At 45.0% G+C, this 25806-nt stretch overlaps 1 protein-coding gene across 1 annotated transcript in view; it reads left to right on the top strand.

Annotated features, from left to right (window-relative positions):
* Positions 1-766: 766 nt before the first annotated feature.
* LOC127212233 (rho guanine nucleotide exchange factor 28-like) overlaps positions 767-25806 on the top strand; it is a 102671-nt gene continuing 77631 nt past the window's right edge. Inside the window, exon 1 of the mRNA XM_051172277.1 lies at positions 767-846. Within this exon, the coding sequence (XP_051028234.1) occupies positions 814-846 (33 nt within the window). The 5' untranslated portion in view covers positions 767-813. The remainder of the gene's footprint in view (positions 847-25806) is intronic.

Raw genomic sequence — 25806 nt, 5'->3', positions numbered from 1 at the left:
ATTTGGACCATTTTGAGTATGTGATCCGGCTGCACTTAACTCTTGCTTCTGTCTCTATGAATTTAACTATTTAGCTACCTCGTGCAAGTGGGATGAGTTTTTCTTTCCTTGATTGGCTTCTTAGCACAAAGTCTTTCGCGCTGTCATACGTGGAAGAGCGTCATCACTGAGCATGCCGTTGCACGCGTCTGCCGCCTTTTGGTTGTCACAGTGTTCCACGGCCACTGGGTGCTAGGGCTGCTCCCCCACGTTGGCTGCTATGTGTAGGGCTGCTACGTCCATCCTGAGTCCATTTTCAGTTCTTCTGGGTATATATGTAGAGATCAAATTACTGAATCACGTGCTTAAGTTTTTGAGGGGCTGGCATCCCATTTTCTTGGGGAGAATGATTTTACGTAAGGCGGTGCCTGGTTTCTGTATTCCTTTTTTTTTTTTTTTTTTTTGAGACAAGGTCTCTCTGTGTAGCCTTGACTGTCCTGGACTCACTATGTAGACCAGGCTGGCCTCGAACTCACAGCGATACGCCTGTCTCTGCCTCCCAAGCGCTGGGATTAAAGGCGTGCGCCATCACGCCCGGCCCTCTGTATTCCTTTTGAAGGGGGTGTTGGAGTGGACTCAGCCTTGGTGCACGTGAGGCAAGCACTCTGCCACTGGTCCACACCCTCATCCTCCTTCACTCCTTTTGTATCTCTCTAGCGTTCTTAACGATTGCACTCCTTCCTCCTTGATGTGTGGGCCACAGAGGGTGCTGAGGGCTGGTGACAGGCTTCTCACCCTAATGATCGTCTTGTCTCCGTTACAGATGCTGGAGCCATGGAGTTGAGCTGCAGTGAAGTACCGCTTTACGTAAGTCCCCAAGCACTGGGCTTTAGGTCCAAGCGGCCCTTTCCTAACTTGGAACCTTGTGAGTGAAGTGGGCGGGGCATGTTTCACTTACTGTGGAGTGGAGCCTTTTTATAAACACCTGGAACATTGCTGTCTAAGTCATGTGTTTTTGTATAGCCTTTCAAATGGCCTGGGTCCTGTTTCGGAAACCTAGGCTTTAATTATCTTTTGTTCAGTATTTTTTGAAAGGCTTTATGATTTGCAGCTCATTCAGTTTACTTTTATGAGCGATTTTTGGACACTTTATTTTGTGGTAATTTTCTGATAATAGTGAAAAGTGATTTTCTGTGTGCAGTTTTTGGAGGTATGCTTTGTTTGTTTGTTGTTATTTTTGTTTTGGGGGGTATGCCTTGCTGATAACGGTATTAACTTTGAACATGAAGTAAGAATTTAGAGAGCAAATGTAAGGCTTATGTGGAAGTGGCAGACAGGGGACACAAGGTTTTCACATGTGTAGGGTTTGCTTTGGAGAATAGTTAAAGTGCAGTATGAACCAATTGTCTCCTCACAAAATGGCACACGGCAGCCTCCGCTTGGCCTCTTTCCTCAGAGATGGGCCCAGGCGGAAAGTATGGGTGTTTGCGTGGCTGAAACTGAGGTTTAGAACAGAACATCAAGGAGCCAGAACAAATTTAGGCGGGAACCTTAGTTAATAAAAATATTAGTATATTCATCCACCACCTATACCTCACTACTGAGCTAGCACACCCTCCCATGTCCTCTGGGTTCTCACCTGCTTCCACACACACTGCACAGACTGCAGGAGTTCCTGAAAGAAGACACAGTAGTACAATAAAGGGATTTCTGAATAATAACAAAGCTGCCTTCTGAGTTACTCCAGGGGCTGTAGTTTTCTCTCCAGATTGTGACTTGCAGGTTATTAAATGTCCCCTGAGCCTTACCGTAATTAAAGGTTGAAAAAACAGAACAAGGGGCTGGAGAGATGGCTCAGTGGTTAAGAACACTGTCTGCTCTTCTGGAGGTCCTGAGTTCAATTCCCAGCAACCACATGGTGGCTCAAAGCCATCTATAATGAGATATGGTGCCCTCTTCTGGTGTGCCGGAGTACATACAAGCAGAACACTGTGTATGTAATAAATAAATCTTTAAAAAGAAAACAAAACAAAACTGCCCAGCTTCATTGCTACTGTCCTGGTGTCCTCCTATTCTCTGCACTGATTACATCCTATTTCCTCTTTCCCCCAAACAGACAAATCCCCAATCCGAATCATGTTATTAAAAAAAAAAAATCACAGAATTTTGTGCTTGTCATCCTTGTGTTGTAGCTACTTTGAACATAGACAAACTGGCCAGGACAGAGTAGGAGAAGAGCTAATGCACTTGTCTGAGAGACAAGATGTTATAATGACCCAGTAAGCATTCACATGTGCTGATTAAAACAAAAGAAAATGCCAAGTAGTGTTAGGAAAATAAGTCACAACCTCACGTTAAATAGTTGTTGCATTGGAATAGTACTGTATCATCAGTTCTCAGATGTAATCCCTCCTCCTTTTGTTTCTGAACCTCTGTCTTGGCCCTCACTCTGTCCCGGTAGAGTCTGTCCCTGCGTATCTGTCATCTTGGTCACAGCAGTTCATACTGTTGTCAAAATGATTTCACTATGAGTTGGCATTAAAAGGCAAAGCTGTCGGGTAAACAGAAAGATCTGCGAGATGAGCAATAAAATCGGTGTAAATATTGATTTTAGAAGAATTCATTTGGTGACTATGTAATTCTATATAATGAAACATGACATCTGTAGTGAAGTAAAAATGCGTATTATAACTGACGTTATCCTACATGAGATGAGATGCATTGAATATGTTTACCATCGCTGACTCCTCAGAGCTCTTTGTATAGCTACGTATCTATGCTGAGTCCTGCCCTTTTTACTTAACATTTTGTGTCAAAATCATAGCAGACAAATGTAACCTATTTGGGGGTACTTGGTCTCCATATTCAGAAGACAGTAGCATGTATTACAATGGAATCTATTTTTATTTATTTATTTGTTTTTGTTTTTTCGAGACGGTTTCTCTACGTAGCCTTGGCTGTCCTGGACTCACTTTGTAGACCAGGCTGGCCTTGAACTCATAGCGATCCACCTGCCTCTGTCTCCCTGAGTGCTGGGATTAAAGGCGTGTGCCACCACGCCTGGCTGGAATCTAGTCTTAAACCAAGCCCCATCAACTGGGCAAAGTGCATGTGGTCCAGACACAGGACCTGTGCTGCAGTTTGTCCTGGTGTCTCGTGGGAGTGACTCCTCACTGGTCTTAATCATCAGATGTTGCTAGTGCAGCTACCAGAAGTGTTTAGGGGGAAAATTGTATCTGTTTTGAACATAAGCAGAGCTTTTTTTTTTTCGTCATCGTCTCCTGCAGAATAAAGCATAGACACCATTTCTGTACTGTTTGTGTTAAATTAGATATTAAATATAATCTAGAGATGATTGAAAGTATCCGGGAGGCTGTGTGGGGCTCTATACAAATGCTCAGATGCTGAGCCATTTTATATAAAGTGCTTGCACGTCTGCGGATCTGGGCATCTACAGGGGTCCTGAAACTAGTGCCTCATGATGTCAAGAAGTGACTGTCTTCATGTCTGGTTTCTCCCAGTTCACCGTAGTTTGGTATATAAACTCTTAATTTTTAAAAAATAAGTCCATGTGTGTTATATTTTGTACAGACATTGTTCTTATTAGAACTAGAGTAAGCCAAACAAATTGGAAGCCTTGTGTTTAATCTCATTGTGGCAGTTTGACGTGTGGTCTTCCAAGGGTCTGTTTGTATCTTGAATTTTTGTCACAAATCAGTTCAATGTTTCCTTCAGCTCTGTAGAGTTCTCCAAGTTGCCTGAGAGGCACTGTACCTCTTAATTTGATGTTTTTTTTTTAATGTAGTTATGACAGTCTCAGTTGTTTTACCTAGTTCCCTGGAAAAAATAACTATGTAATTAAGTAGTATCCTCCCATCACAAATTGTGAAGGATTCATAACAGATCAGGATATTGTCGTAAATTGTACAATAATGCTATATATTTACAGACACACACACACATCCTGTGAAGTAGGCATAAGTATTTATTTATTTTTTTAATTTCAGTCACTGCAACAATCTTTTTAAAAATAAATTAATTTATCAGATTTGCGTCAGGGAAAATTAGATCATCTGGATAATTTAATAAATCCAGAGGGCAAAATGTTGGTAGAAATGACTTCCTGATGTCTATTCACAGCTCAGAAAAGATCACTTCATTCAGGTGGGTCTTTCCAGTGATTTCCTGGTTCCTTTGACTGAGTCCTGGCTTGAATGAATTCTTGTGACATTCTTATGGTCAAAATGTCCCCGTGTTTTTATTTTGTTATCACTATGGAGAACTCTTTGTAAAGATGGCAGAGAAATGTCTTTATAGCTACAGATTATCTGTGGTTATAAATATGTGATTTAAATTTCCCAGTATTTTGTTTGGATCCATGAAGAAAACTTTCAGTTTTAGTCTTTTAGACCCTTTCTTCTTCTGTGTCTGACACTATTTTCCCCCTTTTTTCTTTATAGAACAGTATCCAGGGGCTGAACTGTTTGTCTTTTGGGTAGATAGGAGCTGAATTCTGGAAGCATGTTTTCAACTTAATTATGTTTTTGTTGTGTCTAGTTTCTCATTTTCCCCCTTGCTTGCCAGCACAGTTTTAGCTTCTATTATTTTTAGTTTTTAACATAGCATTTTCATGCTATGCTGGCTTCTTTGTGCCCACGGCTCTATAGATGTAATCTTTTGCATTTTCTTTTATGCACAAAGAAAGGGCATACAGTCTTTTCTTATTTTAGTAGGAATCTATTTCAGAAGGAAACATGGATGCTGTCTTTCTGTTCGGTCATCTTTAGGAAGATGGTTTTGCCCTACTATTAGGGAATCTTGGGATATCCACAAACTTATGTGCAGACTCACTCTAGTTTGTACATGCAGTGAAGCATGGTGGTCCACCGAGCCCCTAGTACAAGAAAAGGGAAACAGAGCATGGTCGGCTCAGAGGAGAAGCAGTGTGACAAGACTGGCGGCCAGATGGGCATCTCCGATGCCGAATTGCTTTGCGTAATGTTGGGATGTAGGCTTTGCAGACCCAATCTGCAGCCTTGGAGCAGCTTCCTGCATCTGTGGGTCTGCAGAGCCAGGCTCTTTGTCCTCAGATGTAGTGAGGATGGTGGTCTGTACTTGATGTGTTCATCTTGTGTCGTCACTGGGTATTGTGGTGCGTGCGTCCTTGTGGTATGTACTGAGCTGGAGAGGTGAGGCTCAGGGATGTGTACGCCTGGAAAGATGTAAACTAGAAGCAGGACAGCCAATTTGTGATGTTTCTTTTCTTCTCTTTCTTTTGTTATTATCACTTTACATCTCGGTCATGGCCCCCTCTCTCCTTTCCTCCCGGTCTCACCCTCCCTCCTTGCCTCCTCTGTCCCCCCTCCCTTACTCCTCAGAGAAGGGGAGTCCCCCCTGTACCCACCCACCCCAGCATGTCAAGTTGCATCAGGACTGAGCGCATCCTCTTCCACTGTGACCTGGCCATGCAGTCCTGCCAAGGGGAAGTGATTGAAAAGCAGGCAACAGAGTCCATGTCAGAGAGAGCCCACATTCCCCTTACTAGGGGACCCCTATGAGGACCAAGCTGCCCACCGGATACATGTGTGTAGAGGGCCTAGGTCCGGTCTATGCATGGTCCTTGGCTCTGGTTTGTTGGCTCCTTTGGTCTTCTATCCTTCCCTCCCACTCTTCCACAAGACTCCCTACATTACTCCCAATGTTTGGCTGTGGGTCTCTGTATCTGTCTCCATCAGCTGCTGGGTGGAGCCACTCAGGGGACTGCTATGCTAGGCTCCCACCTGCATAGCAGAGTGTTCTTAACAGTGTCAGGGGTTGGCTGTCTCTCATGGGGTGGGTCCCAGGTTGGGCCAGGCATTGGTTGGACATTTCGTCAGTCTCTGCTTTATTTTTGTCTCTGTACATACTTTCTGGATTAAGACTTTTTGAAACCTAATCTCAGTACAGGAGAGAAATATGGGTGTCTGTTTTCCTCAGTGTGGTATACTTAATACTTTGACTTCCAGTTCTATCATGGAAAAGATAGGCTTTTTGTTCTTCTTTATGGCTAGATACTGTTCCATTTTTATTGTATACCACATTAAAAAAATTATCCATGCTAATGGGCATCTGGGCTGACACCATTTCTTTAGTGTCCCGATGAACATGGTGTGTGGGTGTCTCTGCTGTGTCCTGACTTACCTTCTGGTATGTGTTCCCAGTGGCACTGAGGCTATTCTACTGCCATTGTAGGAGACCAGTAGAAGGAGAGTGGGGGACAAGAGAGGGAAATGGTGACCGGATATGGTGCAGATACATTCCACACCTGAATGAAAATTGCATATGGTTATCCGAGACTACTTTACTTTAAGACCCTAAGAAACTAAGTCTTGTTTAAGCCATAGAATGTGTCAATGCAGTGTATAATACGTAGGTGTGGGGCTGTGGTGTAAGGGATAAGGAATAGGCCACACTTTATTCAGCAATTTTCAGACATATTTATTGTCTAGAATTTTAGCCTTAATAATTGTGTGGTGGCGCCCACCTTTAATCCCAGCACTTGGGGAGGCAGAGGCAAGCGGGTCAGATTGCTCTGAGTTCAAGGCCAGTCAGGACAAAGCAAGTCCAGGACAGCCAAGGTTACACAGAGAAACTAAAAAAACCAAACCGAAACAAAACAAAAATTGTGATAATGATGAAATTGGGATTTATTGTCTCAGTTCATTTTTCAAAGCATTATGTTAAAATATTTTTTAACAACAACAACAACAAAAACCAAACAACAACAACAACAAAAAACAAAAAACAAACAAACACCCCATCTTTTCTGTTCTTTTTCTAATTCTGGCCAGTCAATGCAGATCTTTACATCTGCAAAGGTGCCCTTGTGTCTTTGCTCATAGACTCTTGCCAATGGCGCCCTTTCTGACATGTACTACTGTAAGGAAGTTTGGAAAGGAGGTGATCAACCCTCTCTAGGGCTGCATATTGTACAGCTGGCTGGACGGCGGAGTTCTCTCAGTACCCCATTGTCAGCTGGATCCTGACACAGAAATAGAAGTTAATCTTCTATTTCTGTTGCACGTTATCTTGATATTATTATTTTATTTGGCGTCTCCTTAGGAGGGATGCTGATTGATCTATCTGGGCTCCTTGAATGCCCTACACGAAGTTGTAATCTTGTGTTTAGAGACCTGGTCAATACCCTCGGTAGGGGAGCTAAGTCCTCTCCCATCAGTCTTCCTGCTTCTCTGGCTCTTTTTAGCTCATGCTGCTGTCTGGCTGTGTTTACTCTCTGGGTGTTAGCCTTCTGTTAGGGGTCTGAGGAGCGGCCCCAGGTTGTTTGGTTGGACTGTTTGAGTCCCAGGGCCATTTCCTAGCTCTGGGTAGAGGCTTCCTATTAAGGCAGTTTGTGACTTGGTGGCTTTGTTCTGGCATCACCAGGCAGACATCTCCTTCCGGACTCCCGCCGAGGCGCACCAGCTTCTGGTTCCTGCTGAAGGAAATCCTGTCCCGCGGCCTGCCCTTTCTCCGTCTGTAGCTCTGCATCCCCGGTGACTGGCCTCTCATGACCCTTAACACCTCCCCACCCCTGACTGGCCTTGCTTGACTACGTCATCTGGGAGTCTTTGTAAGGGGACCTTAGATGTTTTGCTCAGTCAGGCTCTCTTTGCTGGCGTGGGAGTTAAAGCTCCTGTGTGGAGTGGCCCTACTTCACCACACAGACTCTACTGTCTTGGTGCTGTGCAGTGTAACTGCACATTCTGTCCTAAAAACCATGACACGTATGTGCTTAGCAACTGTCAGGGGCAGATCTGTCGATGAGTTTGGGGTTTTCCCACCTAAAGTGGTTGATAAATTACAGTGCCTGTCCCCATTGCTTGATCACCAGAACTCTGTTTTTTTCCGGGTCCTCAAGGGTACTGTTGTGTCATTCTTACCCTGCTGCCTTCCTTGGAACTCTCTAGTCATGTCAGTATTTCCTAGTCCTTAAATTGTTTCACTTATTTTTGTCCTCTAGGAGAGCGGTAACTATGTCCACACACATCCTGCCTTTGAGAGCTCTTTTACTCTCAGAAACCTAGGTCCGGTAACTACCATCTGATACTCTGGAATCACAGATTACTAGAGATCCACCAGCAGACCCTAGCAAATGATTTGGCTTAGAAACAGACTAGGACTTTATTCACTTCACCTCTGTCCAAATTCCAAAATAAACAGGGCTCCTGGACACGATGGTATCACTGGGCTTTCCTCTCTGCAGGTCTCGCTGGCTTCTGGGCAAAGTCTGAAGGTGGAGTATGTGGGGGGTCAGAGTGTTTGGGCAATGGCGCCTTTTCAAATGTGCGCGGCTCTTTCTGGCTTAGGGAGTGGAACCTGGAGGGGTTTCTCCTGGCTTCAAATTCTGGACCACACGTTCATGTTGTGCAGCGGATGTGTTAATGCTGCCTGTGTCCTCCTCCATCAGACACAGGCCTTGAGCATCCTCCCATTAGTTGCCAGCTGTTGGGTACCACTGCCAGTGCTGGTTAAGCCAGGCCTGCTGGCGTTGGCCTGCTTCAAGGAGCACTTGCTCTCAACTGACTTAAATGGAGCTTTCCACATTCTCTCTGCTTGGGCTGCCCCTTTAAAGCTCTTTCCCTTTCCACCTGCTTGTGTTCAGAAGAAGCAAATTCCGAAGTGGAACGTTGTAGCCACAGAGCAAAGAAGATCGTGGGGACTGTTTTACCGAGCCTGGGCAGCAGCTGCCCTGACAATTCCTGCAGTGCCTGAAAAGGACTTTCCAAATGTGTTCTTAAGTCTCCATTGCCTCTCTTCCCTTATGTTAGTGGGTAAGGTGCACCTTTGCATTTGAAAAACATTATTTGAAGTAATTGACTTAATTTTTACTACGTCTTATTAATTTTTTCATATGTGTGCATGTTACTGTATGCACATCTGGGGTGGGGGTGGGACACATCTTAGAAAGATCAGACATTATTTTCCTTTAAGATGTCCCCCCCCCCACCTCCCCTTTAACTTCACGTTATGTTCCATGTACTGTAATCTCAGAGAGTGAGAAAAGAGGCCTCAGGGTCCTGCCTTCCCTTTCCTAGTCTATTTAGGAATGGGGAGAGGCAAACAAACGGAGGTGAGAATTCCAGATAGTAATGTACATCAGAGCAGTCCAGGGCTTGGCTACAGCATCTGCGTTGCTGTGCTGGAGACTGGTGTGTGTTTGTGTCTGCATGCGTATATACGTGCGCACATGGGTGTGTTACATGGATAGAGTGATCCATGCAGAATGGGGAACCAGAAGGCACAAAGGTCCCAGAAGAGAGCGTGAAGTTCCTGTATTGAAGGGGCAGCAAAAGGCTAGTGTGATTAGTGCTCTGTGAAGGAGAAGGCAGGTGACAGGGTCAAGTCAGGACTAGCTGGAGTTATGGGGAATGCAAAAAGTGTTGAGTGCCGGCCTCACAGAGGATTTATATGCATGTGGCCTCCACAGATCTGGTTTATGCTGAAATGTGCTCCTTTGGGCTCCCTGACCTCCTGCCTCTCCCATGTCACTGTTGCAGAGCTGTGTGTGAGCTGCACTTTCTGCCCTAGCTGCATAACTTTCTCCAGAGTCCCTTCACCTTCTAAGACAGCTCATCTCTTCTTCTTCTTCTTCTTCTTCTACTTCCTCTTCTTCTTCTTTTTAGATTTATTTATTTATGTTTATAGTGTTCTGTCTGTATGTACACCTGCAGGCCAGAAGAGGGAACCAGATTGCACTATAGATGGTTGTGGAGCCACCATGTGGTTGCTGGGACTTGAACTCAGGACCTTTGGAAGAGCAGCCCATGCTCTTAACCTCTGAGCACCATCATTCCAACCCATCTCATCTGTTCTTCTTCTCTTCTGACTCCTCCTTGAATACACCCACATGTGGCCTTCCTGCTCTGCCCTCTTTTTCCATGCGGTCTGTTTGCCATTATCACTCAGTTATCCAGCCTTGACTTAAAACATAGACGGTGATTTAAAAAAAAAAAAAGCATTTTCAAGTTTCTCTATAAGCCCCTTTCCAGTTTCCTGAATTTAGTTACTAAGCACCAGTCTCCCAGGCATCCCACGTGACAACCACGTTTTGCTGAGACTTTCTAGGTCCTTGCGGGTGGCACATCCATAGCACCTCTTGGTGTTGGGGCTGCCCCTTTCTGTCCTTGACAGTGACCCTAAGTCTCTTTGGATTGTTGCTATAGCACCCCCCACGCCAGCATTTCCATTTTCTTTGATTTTGTGAGGAGTTTATTTTTCGCCTTAGATATTGGCTCTTGGCTTGTGCTCACCTCTCCCATGGCAGCCATATCCTTTCTCTGTTACTGGCTAGACAAGTCCTCTCTCTGCCTACCTGAGGCTGTCTACACTCCTGTTATCTTATTCCCAGGGCGTTGCCCAAGTCCTCCCTGCTTCCTCCATTTCCCTTTACCATATACTAATATCTTACGGTGTTCTGTACACTGCAGTTTTCCCTGTGAATGTTCGTTGATCGAAGGGAAGAAGACAGCCCTCTGACTTTCTATAAGACCTTTTCAGGGATGGCTCTGCCCTTGGGGGAGGGTCCAGTTGGCACAATAGCTGCCGATAATTCAAGATTACTTGTGACCATACAGGTGAGGTTGTAGAAAGCCCCACACTAGAAGCTCCAGCCACACTCGATTTTCTCAGTGTCTTTCAAATGCCATGTTCCTGTTCATCCCAGGACCTCTGTGTGGCTGCTTCCCTTCTGCACTCACCTCTGCTTCTCTGCTTCTCTGCTTTTGTGTGACCAAGTTTATCCCATGCCAGGCTTCAGCAAAGGTGTTGAATCTTCAGTGATGTCCTATAGACATACTTTATGCTTTGTATTTCAAAACAGTTTGCTCTTACTCTTGCTTTGTTTAATTCCTCATGTATTAAATGGGAAAAGCATTCAAACATCGTGAACCAGAATGATTTTGGTTACAGATTTCCCACTACTAACTCAGCGCTCGGCACTTAAGTGGCAAACGGTCCCAGTTTAGTCCTATCCCAGATATAGTGACTGAGGCGCATCCTGAAGTACTCGTTACTTTTTCCCCAACATTTGTTTATTTATTTATTATTTATGTGTGCTTGTGCCACACCACGTGGGTTCTCAGGGTCGAGCTCGGCCTTGTGATAAGTGTTCCAGCTCTGGAGCACTCTTATTGTGATTCTTGATTATTTCTCTCTGGGCTTCCCCCATAGGTATGTGAGCATCATTGTTCAGGACAAGGCTAGCCATTGTGTTTTATTTTCTTTTATGTTCCAGGCACACAGAGAAGATTTGAGGGAGCCAGTCAGGAGGGGGCTGTAAGCATTAAAGTTAGCAGACCTGGTGGTTGGGAGAAACATGTCCCCAGACTTGGAGACTTAACTCAATTTCTGGGCACTGCGTGTGTAAATTTTGTCAGGTAAACAGCCATGTTGAGGATTAGCATGCAAGAGAGAGGACGTTCGGCTAGGAAGCGGGTCATGAGGCACTCATCTTCTCTAACAGATTGTTGCAGAAACCTCTGACTTGGGGAAGAAGAGCCATGTCACATGCACTCGAAATAAAAGTTTCTAAAAAATGTGTGTGTGTGTGTGTGTGTGTGTTTGCGTTTGTGTGTGTGTGTGTGTGTGTGCGCGCGCGCGCATGCGTTTGTGCACGTGTGCGCATGCCACATGTATGTGGGCACCTGCAGAGGTCAGAAGAAGGTGTCAGGTCTCCGGGTCTGGAGCTTTAGGCAGTTGTAAGTAGCTCCGTGTGGATGCAAGGAAGCAAACGCTGAAAGAGCAGAGGCCTTAACTGTGGAACGCCCCTCTCCAGCCCCACAGGTGCACCTCAGAAAGCAACCGCTCTTAGCACTCTTCAGAAATATCTCCCAATGTTCATAGTTATTTAGACCCACAACCATGGAAAACAAAAAACAAAAACAAAGACAAAAACAAAAAAACCTGAGCCACTACCTTGCCAGGCTAGGGACTCACATGGTGTCTTACACTATGTTTTCTCCTTGGCTGTTTCCCTAGAACCTCACATTACTGATTCTCACCAGGGATGCTGAGAGACCAGCTGTGACATTGGTGCTTCCATTAATTCGCTGGTAGATTTTGTGTGCCAGGTGCTTAGCGGAAGTATAGGTGGGGACAGATGATGAGGCCTCAGCTTGTGCCTCTTGAGGGGCTGTCTTTCAGGAAAAGACAATAAAGTTATAAACACAAAACTAGCTAAAAAAAAAATGAGCATTTATAATGAGAAATTAGAAAGTATGAAAGCTGGCAAATTCCATAGATTAAAAAGTCCTAATTCAATCGCTTCTTGTCTCCGTATTGACATGCCTCAGACATTCCAGGGCCTCTCACCAGGAAGAGGAGTGTCTGAGGGGAAGAGTGTGGGGGAGGAAGCAAACATTACTAATTGTAGTTGAAATGTGGACTCCCACCCTGCCCCCCACCACCCTTCCTACCTCAGGGGATAATTTTATTTTGTTTTCTGTAAGGCAGTTGACAATGGACATTGAACAAACATGAGATTTTAAGGTAGTTTCCCGCCATCACACGCTGTCTTTCGATGGCATCTGGTGACCACCTCAGCTTCGGGCAGGTCAGTTTTGACAACATTTTGGAAGCAGCTTATTGTTGCAGACCAAGAAAAGTGACAGTCGTAGATAAATTGCTCAGGGTCCTTTCCAGGCTTTGGAAGACACGCTATGGACCAGAGCCTGGAAGTTTTGTTCCTGCAGCTTGGTGACTGTCTCCTTGGGAAAATGGGCTGTCTTGCCCTTGGGACCTCACGATTAGGGAACCCATTACTGAGAGTGTTAGACATGGTCACTGTGACAAAGGCTGGATAGATACACACTGAGTTTGCTTCGGAAACCACAGGAGGGTTCAGGGAGCGCTTCTCAGGAGACCTTGGCCAGGGCTGGCTTTAGTGCTATGAGTGTACTTAACCAGCAAACCACAGGAAAAACTTTCCAGGGACATGAAGTGGCTGAGAGAGGGCTAATGTCTTAACTGGGTCAGAGGACTCCAGGGTGAGGCAAGCCACTGTCACAGGGTGGAGTGATCTTGGAGCAGGTCTTCTCTACCTGCTTACCTGTAGCTGTCTCCAACTCCCATGCCACGTTCTGTGATGTTCCGTGTGTTCTTCAAATTCTTAGACTTAAATTTGCAAACTTCATTCCTTTTCTTTTCTTTTGGTGTTTCGAGACAGGGTTTCTCTGTGTAGCCTTGGCTGTCCTGGACTGGCATTGTAGACCAGGCTGGCCTCGAACTCACAGGGATCCACCTGCCTCTGCCTCCCGAGTGCTGGGATTAAAGGCGTGCACCACCATGCCAGACAGCAAACTGCACTTCTTTTAAGTGCAGAGGATAAAGGACAATGACTGTTTGTGACAGATGGTGGATTTATTGGGGGCGGGGGTAGAATAGGCAGCCCAATTTTTTTCCCCTGAGGGGGAGGAGAAGAGGGAGAGGAGGCAGACAGAAAGGAAGAATGAATGGGAGAGGGAAGGAGAGAAGAAAGAGAGGGAAAGAAAGAGGGAATAGGAGAGGGAGAAGGAGGAGTGGGGAGGGGAGAAAGTGGGAGAGGGCATTTTTTTTTTTTTGTAGGAATAGGAGAGGGAGAGAGAGGGGGATTCAGGACCAGCCCCACATGGAGACCATGTCAAAGACTGAAGTTATCTTCTCCAAGACACCAAAGACTTCCATGTCTGCATGGGACTGGAAGTGACAGGACTGTGGGAGCTGCCTGTGGAGATCCTGTCTCTTGTGGGTGACCTGGGTGTGGGAAGTGCCGAGCAGAGGGCGGGTGGCACAGTCGTCTGTCACTTAGAACCTGTCTCTTGTTGCTGAGAATGATGTTCTAGGCTGGGGAAGCGTGGCTTCTTGAATTAGCCCGAGAACAAATAAAAGCCCTGGGGGCGGGGGGAATAAAATGGGGGTGATTCCTGAAGGATTTATTTGCAGCAGGGCTTTTGATGGGATGCTGGAATACGCTTGCATCGTTAAAGCACCAACTAAACTAAATATCCTTGAGTACTCACAAGTTAGATGGAGGAAATGCATAAATCAAGCAGGATTCTTAGACTTCCACCACTTGTACTCTGCCTTTAGATAGCGTATGGAAGGGATGACAGGTTATTTTGCTAAGTAACTGAAAGTGTTTTTCATAAATTGGAGTAAGCTAGCCTAGGGATGGGTGGCACAGTCGCTAGCTGAATGACTTTTTAGTGGGAAGTTTGAAACCATCTTTGACAGCAGGAAGTTGTCTCTTGTTGTCTTGACTTGTGACTTCAAGATGCCTTATACCCCTGCCTATAGTCTTTATTACATAATAAAGGTGTGAGAGAGAAATGGCTTATGCTTAGAAGTTCTGGGCATCCGGAAAGTGTCTTATGTGATAGAACCTAGTAGTGAATATGTAATATGCAAAATTGTATGCTTGAATCTGGCTTATAGGCTGGACTAGTTTCCACTCAGAGCACTCTGTGTCTTTACATTGAACTGTAAGGGGTGTTTGAACATAGATTGAAAATGATTAAGGTCTACTGTAGATGAAAGTGTGTCAAAAACGCTCACTAGAGAGAGAGGAGGGGAAGCCTTAGGGTGGGGGACAGATAAAACCAGTGGTCGGGGGGGGGGGGCTGGGACTTGGCAGATGGTCAGTGAGCATCTTTGTGTTTCCAGTGGAAGTTGAGCTGAGTGCAAGTGGAAATAGCCACTGGGTTACCTGTGGCCCTGTGTTATTGAGTGGGAAAGTCGGGATGGTTTTTGGAAACTTTTTTTGATGATGGACAGTTGCCAGTATATTTCCTTAATGAGTAGATAAACTGTGGCATTCCTGTGGATTTCCCTCCTCTTCTTCCACCACCTATAGATGCTGGCAATCACCGATCTCACCTCCATGTGTATAATTTTCTCATTTATAGAATTTTCTTTGAGGCAGAGTCTCCACAGCTGGTCTGGAAACTCACTATGTATTTTAGACTAGCCCGAGAGTCTCTAACCCTGCCTCTGCTTCCCAAGGGCTGAGATTAAAGGTGCGAGGCGCTCCACCCTGCTTGAGAGTTGTATACAGCTTGGAATTGAAATGTTGACTCCTACCTGCCTCTACCACCCTTGCTACGTCATACAACATGTGGCCCTTTGAGACTGGTTGTTTGTTTTTCATCTAACATGATGCTCACAAGAGGTAGCTAGTGGGCGACAGGTATCAGCCCTTCATTCGTTTTATTAAATAGCGCTCTGTGGTATGGGTGTGAGGTCTGTAGCATCTTGTGACTGCTACAGGACTTTTGGCTGCTTCCAGGTTTAGGCTATTATACATAAAGCTGCTAGGGTCGGGTTTTATATGGACTTTTGCTCAGATATAACTTACAACTCTTCGACGTAACCCTGCAGGAGTTTATTTGTTGGGTTGTGTGAAGGCATGCTTACTCTCTGAAGGCGTGGCCAAGCTGTTTTTCACGGTGGCCATGCACTGTGTTTCTCACCAGAGTGTGTTTTCAAGAGACCCATTTCTCTGCATCCTTGTGAAGATGAAAGCTCATTATAGCCTGTGGCACTTTTGCTTTGTTATTTTGATGAATCCCATGCAGCCAAACATAGCATTTTAGCCATTTGTCTTATGTGTGAGACGTACGTGCGTGCATGTTTGTGTGTTCGTGGGCATGTGCACACATGTGTGTGTAGAGAAGGCCAGAGGCTGATGTTGGTGTCTTCTCCTGTCATACTCTTACATTTTTTGAGGCAGAGTCTCTCCCTAGATTTGATGGCCAACAAGCTGCAGAATCCTCTTGTCACCTCATGTGCATGCCTATAATTCCATTTTGGGGATTATAGTCTTTCCTATATGGGTGCTAGGAATCTGAACTCAGGTCTTCATTCTTGTGTGCCTAACACTTCACCAACTGAGCCATCCACACAGGCGCCATTTTAGCCTTTTTTTGAGCATAGCTCGTTGGCACTGAGTATGTTCACATCCATCCCTCCCACCCATCCCTGAGACTTTTTCCTCTTCTCCAACTGGAGCTGCTTCTCCACTAAACACTAGCAGCATTCCTTGTCCCCCTCAGGCTGTGGAAGCCACCACTGAACCTTTTCTCTCTATGCGTTTCATCACTCTAAACACACTGATGTACAAATCTGTCCCAGTCCTTGCTTTCAGTGCTTTGGGTATATACCTAGAAGTAGAATTGCTCCTTCATGTGGTAACTCAATGTTCAGCTGTTTGAAGATGGTTCACACCCCACCAACAGTGCATGGGAGGGAGTGGTGTTCTCTTCATGTCCCCATCAACACCAATTTTATATTAGTGTTTTGTTTTGAATGAAGACATCTTCTTGATGGGTGGGGGGAAGTGGTGTGGTATGGATTCTGATGAAGATATTGCAAATGGTCATCCTTAGTGTTGAGAGTTCTCACTAGAGTTCCTCAAAGCTTTGTACACTTGATCTTGGCCAAAAGGCAGGAATGCAAGTCTCAACCACTTCACGTCATAACCTGTGTTTGCACTCACTCAGGGTAAAATCGGCGTCATCTCATTATCCCTGTGACCCGATGAGCCTTCCCTCACTGCTGGGTAGATTTGGATTCTGATCTGAATACCAGGGTTATATGGTGAGTTCAGTCAGCTGTGCATACTCTGAGCCTGGTTAGTGGGGGGAGGTGTCCTGTACTTTCGGTCGAATCCACTGTGTATCTCTATGTCCATCAACATATATGTCTGTAGTCATCTGACTCCATTTGGAAAGCTGGCGTACAGAGTAGGGGAGCTTAGTTGAGGTGTCATTATCATAAGCTCAGTCCCCCCCCCCCAAATCACAGGTGACCCAATTGATCATAAGTACTGCAATTAGAATCTGCCTCCAAGTCTCTCCCTCTCTCTCTCTCTCCCTCTCTCTCTCTCCCTCCCTCTCTCCCTCCCTCCCTCCCTCCCTCCCTCTCTCTCTCTCTCTCTCTCTCTCTCTCTCTCTCTCTCTCTCTCTCTCTCTCTCTCTCATTGTATGTGCAGGTGTGGAGAGGCTGGAGGTTACCCTTGGGTATCATACCATTCACCTTAGTCTCGAGACAGGCTCTCTTACTGGCACAGGAGCTCACTGACAAATCTAGGGTTCTTAGCAAGGATCCCCTTGTTTCTACCTCTCCAGATCTTACAAGCAAGCCCATCATCACACTGGCTTTTCACCTGGGCCCTGGGGGATAGAACCTATTCCCTCCAGCTTGTGTGATACACCTAGCTGTTTCCTGTTCCTACTCCCCACCTTTCCCATTAGTTAAAACCTCCCTTTGGCTATGCATGCTCTGATTAGGTTTGCTCTTTATTCTAAATCTTGAGTGAGTATTTTAGGGGCATGGGAAGGGAGCGGGGAGCAGGACAGTCCTTAAGGAGACAGGGTCAGGGGAGAGCCTGTGTCTGACCAGTTTTCAGGGAGTCTGAGTAACTGTGATTTCCTAGGTCATGTGTGTAAATCATGTCATCACTACAGGTTGAACTCTCTACCATCGCAGCGACTGAAAGGGCTACCTAGAAAAGTGAGCACAGACCGGGGGCTGCCCTACACTGTCACCTTATTTCCAGACCACTGCTTCCCTGTGGGGGCAGCTTAGCTTATCTGGTCGGGGGGGGGACTGGAGACTCAGCAGGGAGTCCTGGCCATCGTAGCTCTTCAAGTAGGACAGTTTCAGCACTTCCATCACCTGGCTCTGCATTCTTTCAGAAAATCTCCTGGGTCAGAAAAATAGCATCTCCCCCCCCCACCCTTACGCGAGAGGAAGCAGATGAAATCAAGGTTATTGTCCTTAGCGCCTGTGAATGTCAATTCAAAATCATGCAGCACTTGCTTTCTCACTGGAAGAGGTCTGGAGAGCACCTGGCTCCTGGCCCTGGGCCAAGGAGAGCTCTCAGCACCTCTGGGGCTTTGGTTGAAGATCGCATACAGGAAGACAACGGTTAGTCTCAGGTTTGCAGCTTTCATGGAAGCTCTAGATCAGCCAAGAAGTCTGGGGAGTAACTCCTCGGGTGTGTCCTGGGGGCCCAGAAGTGGGAACTGAGATGCGATGGGACACACAGCTTCCTTATAGGTTCCCCTTTTCCGCCTCCCTGTCTTCTGTCCTCTCTTGCTGCTCCTGCCTGCCTCAAGCAAATAAAAGAGTAACTTTGCCCAAAGCGAAAGAAATTCACTAGTACCACTCTAACTGAATAGCAAACCAAACAAAAGCAAAGAGGTTTGTTTTCCTCTTTCTGGAATGAAAAGCAATCTGAATGTGTCTGGGAAATAGCAGTTGGTACGACATGGTGCGGCCATGGGTAGGGCCTGGCTTCCTGACTCTGGTCCTTTCTGTTTATTCTTTGTTTGAACTATTTTCTCTGTCAGTGAAAATCTTGGCTGTCGTTGTCTACAGTGTATTTAATTATTTTTCCAACAGTTCACTTGTTAAGTAGTTTTGTACTGTTGCCGACGAGGACCCTGGTAAGAATTGTGGGAGCACAATTGATGTTCCGCTCTTCTCTGAAAACTGACTGCTGAGGTCAGCTCCCTTCCTCTGCACCTCCTTCCAAGTGGTCATGTCACCGTTTGGAACACAGCTAGCTTCATTCATTGCAGCTGTGTGTGTTCTGTACCCGGGCTCTCCCAAAGTCCAAGATGATTTTATTTTAATTACATATAATAAAATAAACCTTCTGTATTTTAGGGTTCTGTAGTCTTTGGGAAAAATAGTTTTACACCAAGCAGTTCCATCAGCTCTCTTGTTTTCTTTTTTTCTTATTTAATTAAATTAATTAATTAATTAATTTTATTTTATTTTCTCTTGTTTTCTTGTTCCAGTCTCTCAGTCAAACCCCCTTCCTGTTTCCAATGCCTATCAAAGGTCGCCCCCCCACCCACCCCAGTTTCCAAGACAGGCTTTCTCTGTGTAACCCTAGCTGTCCTGGAAATCACTAGAGATCCACCTGTCTCTGCCTCCCGAGTGCTGGGATCAAAGGCATGCACCATCACCGCCTGGCTGTTTTTCCTTCCTTTTTATAGATTTTATGATATGCCTTTTAAAAGACTGTGTTATATGTGAAGCCATGTAATATATAACCTTTAGGAGTACGGCTTCTTGTACTTGTCAAAATGAATTTGAAATTCGTGTGTGTGTGTGTGTGTGTGTGTGTGTGTGTTTGTGTGTGTGTGTGACAGAGGCGGGGTAGAAGCTGTTTCTTTATGTCATTGAGTAGTATTCCTTTGTATGGATATACCACAGTGTAAACATTCACTTGTTGAAAGCTTTAATATGTACCTTTAGGTTTTTATGGGGACACAGGTTTTCAGTGCACTTGGGTGTAATATGGAGTGCTATTGCCGAGTCGGCACCAGGTGTAATGTGGAGTGCTATTGCCGAGTCGGCACCAGGTGTAATGTGGAGTGCTATTGCCGAGTCGGCACCATCACCTATGTCTTATCATTACAACATTACAAAGTAGCTTCCCCCCAGAGGCTGTGTCCGTCTGTATTTTCAGGGTCAACAAGAAAGTGTGGCTCTCACTGGCCTGCGTGTTTACAAGTTCAGTGTTGGGTTTGCTTTATTTTGTCTAGGCTGTGGGTGTGTGGCAATATTTTATTATATGAGTTTATTGATTGGTTGATTGATTGGTTGATTGAAATGAGGACTGGCTCTGTTGCCCAGATTGCTGTCCAAATGCTTCACTCATATGACCTTTGCACCAGCCTCTTGGCAGCTGGGTCTGCAGCTCCCTGGGACCCAGTTGTGTTTCTCTTCTCAGCGGTGCCAAGCGCAGTTATGCATGCATACCTACCCTCCATGCGCTTTCTTTCATTAGGTGTCTGTAGAGATGGACTTCCCTCTCCTCTGTGTTTTCATGTCGGTCTGTAAAAGTTCTTATATATTTTGGATACAAGTTTCTTATGTATTTTGGATACCTATATGACTTGTAGGGGTTTTTTTTTTGTTTTTGTTTTTGTTTTTTGTTTTTTGGTTTTTTTTTTGGTCTGTGGGTTATGTTCTCAGAACATTCACCACGGTTCTTGATTTTATTTTTAAAAAAGCGAGTCTAGTTTACTGAGCTTATTTTTGTTTTTTAGAATCATTACATTTATTTTGTGTGTTTGTAACGCACAGTGCATGTGCTATGGTGAGAGTGTGGCAGTCAGAGCATCGGTTTTCTCCTTCACCTCTTGGATACTGGATTTGAACTCATCTCGTCAGGCTTAGCCCTAGACACCATTACTGGCTTAGCCATCTTGCTAACCCTGAGTTTTCCTTTAATGGGTAATATCTTTGGTGCTGTATCTAAACACTTTTTGTCAAATATGGGATCTTTTAGGTTTTCTCTTAAAACTTACAGTTTTGTGTTTACACTGAAATCTCTGATGCCCTGGAGTTAATTTTTGTTTAAAATGAGGCATGTACTAACCATCTTTTGAATATGCTGAGAAGATCATTTTTCCCTCTATTGAATTGCTGTTACAATGTATTATTATAAAAATATCTCCTACATTCAAAGGGACTGGGAAGTTTTGCAGGACCTCATAGCCACAGTAAATAACACAGCTTGAGGTCACTTAAGACTTAAGGCTACTGTCCTACTGTGTGCTCAGCCTGCTTGTTTAACATATTTTGTTGGTTTTGTTTTTAAGTTTTCGAGACAAGGATTCTCTGTTTAGCCCTGGCTGTCCTGGACTCACTCTGTAGACCAGGCTGGCTTCAAACTCACAGCGATCACCTGCCTCTTCCTCCCCGAGTGCTGGCATTACGGGCATGTGGCTGTTTGACATATTTTAACGAGAACAATGTAGCAACCAGTCTTACTTGACTTGACTCTAGTTCCATTTTTGTTTGAAAAGAAATGGATTCTCCATAAGCACCCCGGAGCACACTGTGCTTGTGGGAGGAGAGAGAGTGATAAATAGTACTGTTTGTTGCACACAGGTGATTTATTTATTTATTTATTTTTTTTTGCACTGAGGTGCAGGTGTAGATTTCTTTAGTGCTATTCACCTCTCTTTACTTCTTGGTACAATGGATATTTTTCTTTGTGACCGGCTTGGTATCTACAGTACCACGACCAGGGCAGATCTTGCTAAAGCTTGCCGCATTTTTTGCCATGGGCAGGGTCTGAAGTTTCTTGCAAAGTTGGCCCAGTTTGCATAGAGCTCTTCCTTGTTAGCCACTGAGAAAAAGTTGAAGATAAGCATCTGCAAAGGGCACAGATTTCAGCGAACTTTCCCCTTGAGCTCTCAGCATGCTCTGTACACAGAAGGACAGACGAGTCCTCATCTAGATGCTAGGGCAGAGGCATGTTTCCACTGCTCACATCACCTTCCAGGCTCATAGCCCAGCACGTGGGCTGGCTTTCTCTCCCTTTCTCTCAGGAGGAAAACAGAAAGCAACTAGTGAGCACTATAACTCTGTTCTGGGCTTAGAGATCGTGACTTTGTGTATTCATTGGTTGAAAATAATTATTTAAATATAAACACAACAAGCATTGGTTAAAAAAGTTTGTTTGTTTGTTTAGGTACCATTTCTTGTAGTTTCTCCCCAAATAATTACACACCTTTATTTCACTCATTTGCAAAAGGAGGGACTGTAATAACCCTACATGAATGAAATAAATTACTGTGTAGAGAGTGCGTGTTTATGGAAACATTTGGTAATATTGCTATTATTCTAATTGTGAAAGAAAAAACCAACCTTCCTATCGAGGTTTTATTGGGCCAGACTCATTACCCAAGCAAAGCAACATCCCTGGGCTGTTTTTATGTCATCCATTTTAAAGCATTCTTTGTTTTCTATATATCTATCCCCCCATCACCTCTAACCTCCCTTCTGTCCTCTTGTCTTCTAGCTACTGACTTGCTCTTGAGGATCCAGGACAAAGGGGTAGATACCAGCTGAGACCCTTTGCTTACTGATACAACCTAGCTTTGCCTCCTGGGAGCTTTGAAGGGTAGACTCTGCAGGGACGTAGAGTGGGAGAAAGTGAGCACAAGGGAAGGAAATGGGTCACCAGCGTCTTTCCAGTCTGTTGGCTTCAAATCTGAGCCAGTAGAGGTTTCTAGTCGAGCTGTCAGAGACGTGATCATGGGGCATTTGGGAAGCTTGCCACTCAGAAGGCTGAAAAATGGAAACGTGTCGTCATTGTGGGGGGCCAGCCAGGATTGGCCATTCTGAGTTTGTGTTGTCTATAAAGTCACCATAGCGTTTTCATGAGTTAAACGTTTTATTTTCTTGTCTGGAAGGAGGGAGTATGACGAGTCTAAAGCTTCTCGGTGGAAGCAGCCTTCCCCTCTTATTTGTCATGAGTCATGTTTTGCTGTAGATGAAGAGGAAGGGAGGAAAAGGGGAGAGACAATATAAAAGAGAACAGACGTCTTTAAACAGAAGTCATTAGTTCATCGGCCACCATCAGGGGAAATGAAGGCAGAGGAGAGGATGTGTTGGTCTTGGATTTTGGCTGTAAGTAGTTGACTTAGGAGACTCAGGTTAGGCTTCTTCCAGTGTTGAGGGGTGTTTGACTTCCAGGCAGCTTAGTTTCCTCCCGTGTGTAAGAAGGGTAGTGGGTAGTAGTTGGCCAGGTCAAGTGCTTGGGTCAGCAGTGGACACACAGTTTAATTATTGCCTTTGGGACCCATTAGTGAGACCAATCAAGGTCATTTGCATAGAAAAGGAAACCAGAGGACTTGAAGGGCAGAGAATTGAGTTCTAAGTTTGCACATTAGGAAATGGTGTCACGGAGAGGACCGAGCATGTGTGTCTATGTGTTGGGACCACCGAGTGTGATTGAAAAGCTGAAAGTGTGAAAAAAGGTAGTGAAACCAAAGTTCATCACATGCCCAACTCCAAAGGGTGTGAGTATTGATACGTGTCCACTGTGAACGTTTTATCATCAGATTAGACTTCCTGGAAAAGTCCAAGCTCAAAGAAGACTGTGTGTGCAAATAAATATTGTCGAGTTCCTGATCATCCATGACATCATGTGCACATCACCATCTGCGCATATTTCTTTATATTTCTGTGTTTATGACTCCAGGTGTATGTGTGTCCATTTAGATAAATTATATGTAATGGTATGCATGGATCTACACATAATATTTTTACAAATATATATGTCCATGACACCATTGCCTTGATGAAAACTCAGAACTCCTCCAGCGTCCCCAGGCTCTTTTACAGCCCTTCCCTTCCCTTCTACTCCCCAAAAGTAAACTTTGTTTTGATTTCTATCACTAGAGATTAATTTCATAGAGTAAATATTTGAACTGAATGCTTTTCTTCCTAACAAGCTGGTGTTAAGAAAGCAAAAATTCACAGACTTTGTGGTGTTTTACGGAGGAGGACTTTACTATTGTCCTTTATACCAAGTGGCTGCTCCTGAGGTTTATTAACTCTTTGTGGCTCATATGGAAAATATGTCTCCTTTTGAGTGAGTGACGTCCCTTACTGCAAACAATAGAATGGAATGGAAGATGGAAGAGAGCTGGGAGCCCAGGCTGAGAACAGACCGGAATGCTGCAAGGCGCTGTTCCAGGAACTACAGCCTAGAGTCTGCACCAGCCAGGGTGAATGTGGATCCAGAACCGGCCCAATGGCTGAAGTGCTTTGCTGACTCGCTCCCATTGTGGCTTCCTGCCACTTGTGTGTGTGTAGAGTCTCAAAGGACTCTGAGTCTTTGTGTCCTTCTATTCAAACTTATAGCCTGGGAAGGGACAAGAGCTGAGCCAAGGTCACATGACTTCCAGGGACCAGGGGAGGAAATGTCCATTGTGAGGTAGGGTCTCCCCTGCCACCAGGCCTCACACAATGGGTGAGTCCCTCAGATAGGAAGGCAGCTTGCATGCCTTTTGGACAAAAGAGAAACAAAGCACCAGCTCCCCAAGGCAAAGGTTCACAACACGCTCAGGTGTCTCTTATTAGTAATGCTGCTTTCTCACGATTTCAATGGTGTTCGGAAAGCAATCCTTACTGTAAAGGTAGATTTTGACTAAGGATCCCAGCACATTCTAATGCCAGTGTACGCCAGAGAGCAGATCCCAAGCACAGCGGTCACAGAAAGCCGTTCCTTGGATACAAGGCCATTCTCGGAACTCCTAACAGTTAACCCTTACAAGTGGAGCTTTTGACTTTTCAAGGAAAGCTGTTCAGGTGTTGTTAAATCTCAGAAAAATTATGATGATACTGTAAAAAATTTTTACTTGTTCTGTGATGTGCCAATGGAGCTCTTCATCATGCACACGAGTGATGTCCCTTCCTGTCCTACCATGGGTGCCCCCACCACGTGGGACATTTTCAGCTTCATTTTAAGAAAGAGGAGGATCTTGTCTCCTTTAAACTGCATGCTCTTCCGGAATAAAGACCAATGTGGATTTGATTCACGTGCCCTTAAGAAGTCATCTCAGTTACTTTGCCGGTGCTGTGACAAGACATCATAACCAAGAAGGCGGCTTATGAGAAGAAGCGTTTAATTGGGCTTACAGTTTCAGAAGGCCGGAGTCCATGACTGGTGGGGGAGGGGTATGGTGGCACGGACATCTGAGAGCTGACATCTGGATCTGCAGAGTAGAACGCACAGAGAGCTAATTAAAAAAAAAAATGTCTTTTGAAACCACAGAGCCCGCCTCCCAGTGACACACCCCCTCCAACAAGGCCACGCCTCCTAATCTTGCCCAAGTAGTTTCGCCAGCTGGGCACCAAATAGTCAAACATATTGGTCTTTGGCGGTCATTCTCATGCAGAGCACCACAGAAGTTAAGAACTTTTCAGGGAGTGTTTGATTTTTTTTTTTTTTTTTTTCCTCTTTAACCGATAAGCTACCATCCACCAAATACCTTTATTTCCTAAAGTAATCCTAACCGTTAATTTGCTTCCTAAAATAATAATGTGTTGCCTGAGAAATATTGTGTTTTCCCTCATTCGTTGAAAAGGTTGGCCAGGAGACCCCCTCAGATACCAAAATCTGTGAGTGTTCCAGCCCATGTTATATGATGATGTGTGGCACTCGCATGAATTTTTCACAATTCTCATGTCTCTCTATCTATGTATCTACCTACATACCTACCTGTCCATCGATCTACTGTCATGCTGGACTATGAGGCCTTGGCCTTGTGCATGCTAGGCAGGCACTGTACCACTGAACTACACTTTTGTCTCTGTCTTTGGAGACAGAGTCTTGCTTTGCAGCTCAGGCTAGCCTGGGCTCACTCTGTAAATCAAGCCGGTCTGGAACTTGAGATCCTATGTATGGCTTCTGCTTCCCTGATGGGATGTAAGGCTGTACCACACACCCGGCTTTACACCATTTACTTGTAAAAAAAACTCATGCAGTATAAATGTTGTGTAAATACGTTTAGGGAATAACAACATGAGGAAAGTCTATCCACGTTTGGTGAAGACCCAGTTTCTCTCTGGATATTTTCCATCTGAGGTTTGTTGAGTCTCTAGATTCTGAGCTGGAGCATATGGAGAGCTGACTTATTGTCAATGCAAGGGCCTGAATCTGAGTCCGAGTCTCTTTCCCCTATTACTCTTTTATGTAGGGCTTTGCACACATTGCACGGCTGTTTTGGGGAGGGTTGGCTTGTGCTTGTTATTTTGACTTGAGCAAATGTGGGTGCAGATAAGGCCCACGTCTGTAGAAACAAGGTCCGTCACTCCAAGCAGTGGTGTCCTGCTCTTGCCCCGTTGATTGGACAGCACTGTGGCCCCAGGGAGATTCTCGTGTGGCCAGCAAAACAGCCTGTGTTTGTTGCTGTTTGCTTTGTTATGGAAACACCACCTCTCTCCTACAGGGCCAACCCCAGATGCCACAGTTCGCAGTGACATTCTTCACACTCT

The sequence above is a fragment of the Acomys russatus genome, chromosome 30 (genome assembly GCF_903995435.1).
Source record: "Acomys russatus chromosome 30, mAcoRus1.1, whole genome shotgun sequence".
Taxonomy (NCBI): domain Eukaryota; kingdom Metazoa; phylum Chordata; class Mammalia; order Rodentia; family Muridae; genus Acomys; species Acomys russatus.
Note: the sequence above shows the minus strand (reverse complement) of the source record. Positions and strands in the feature narration are given on the sequence as shown.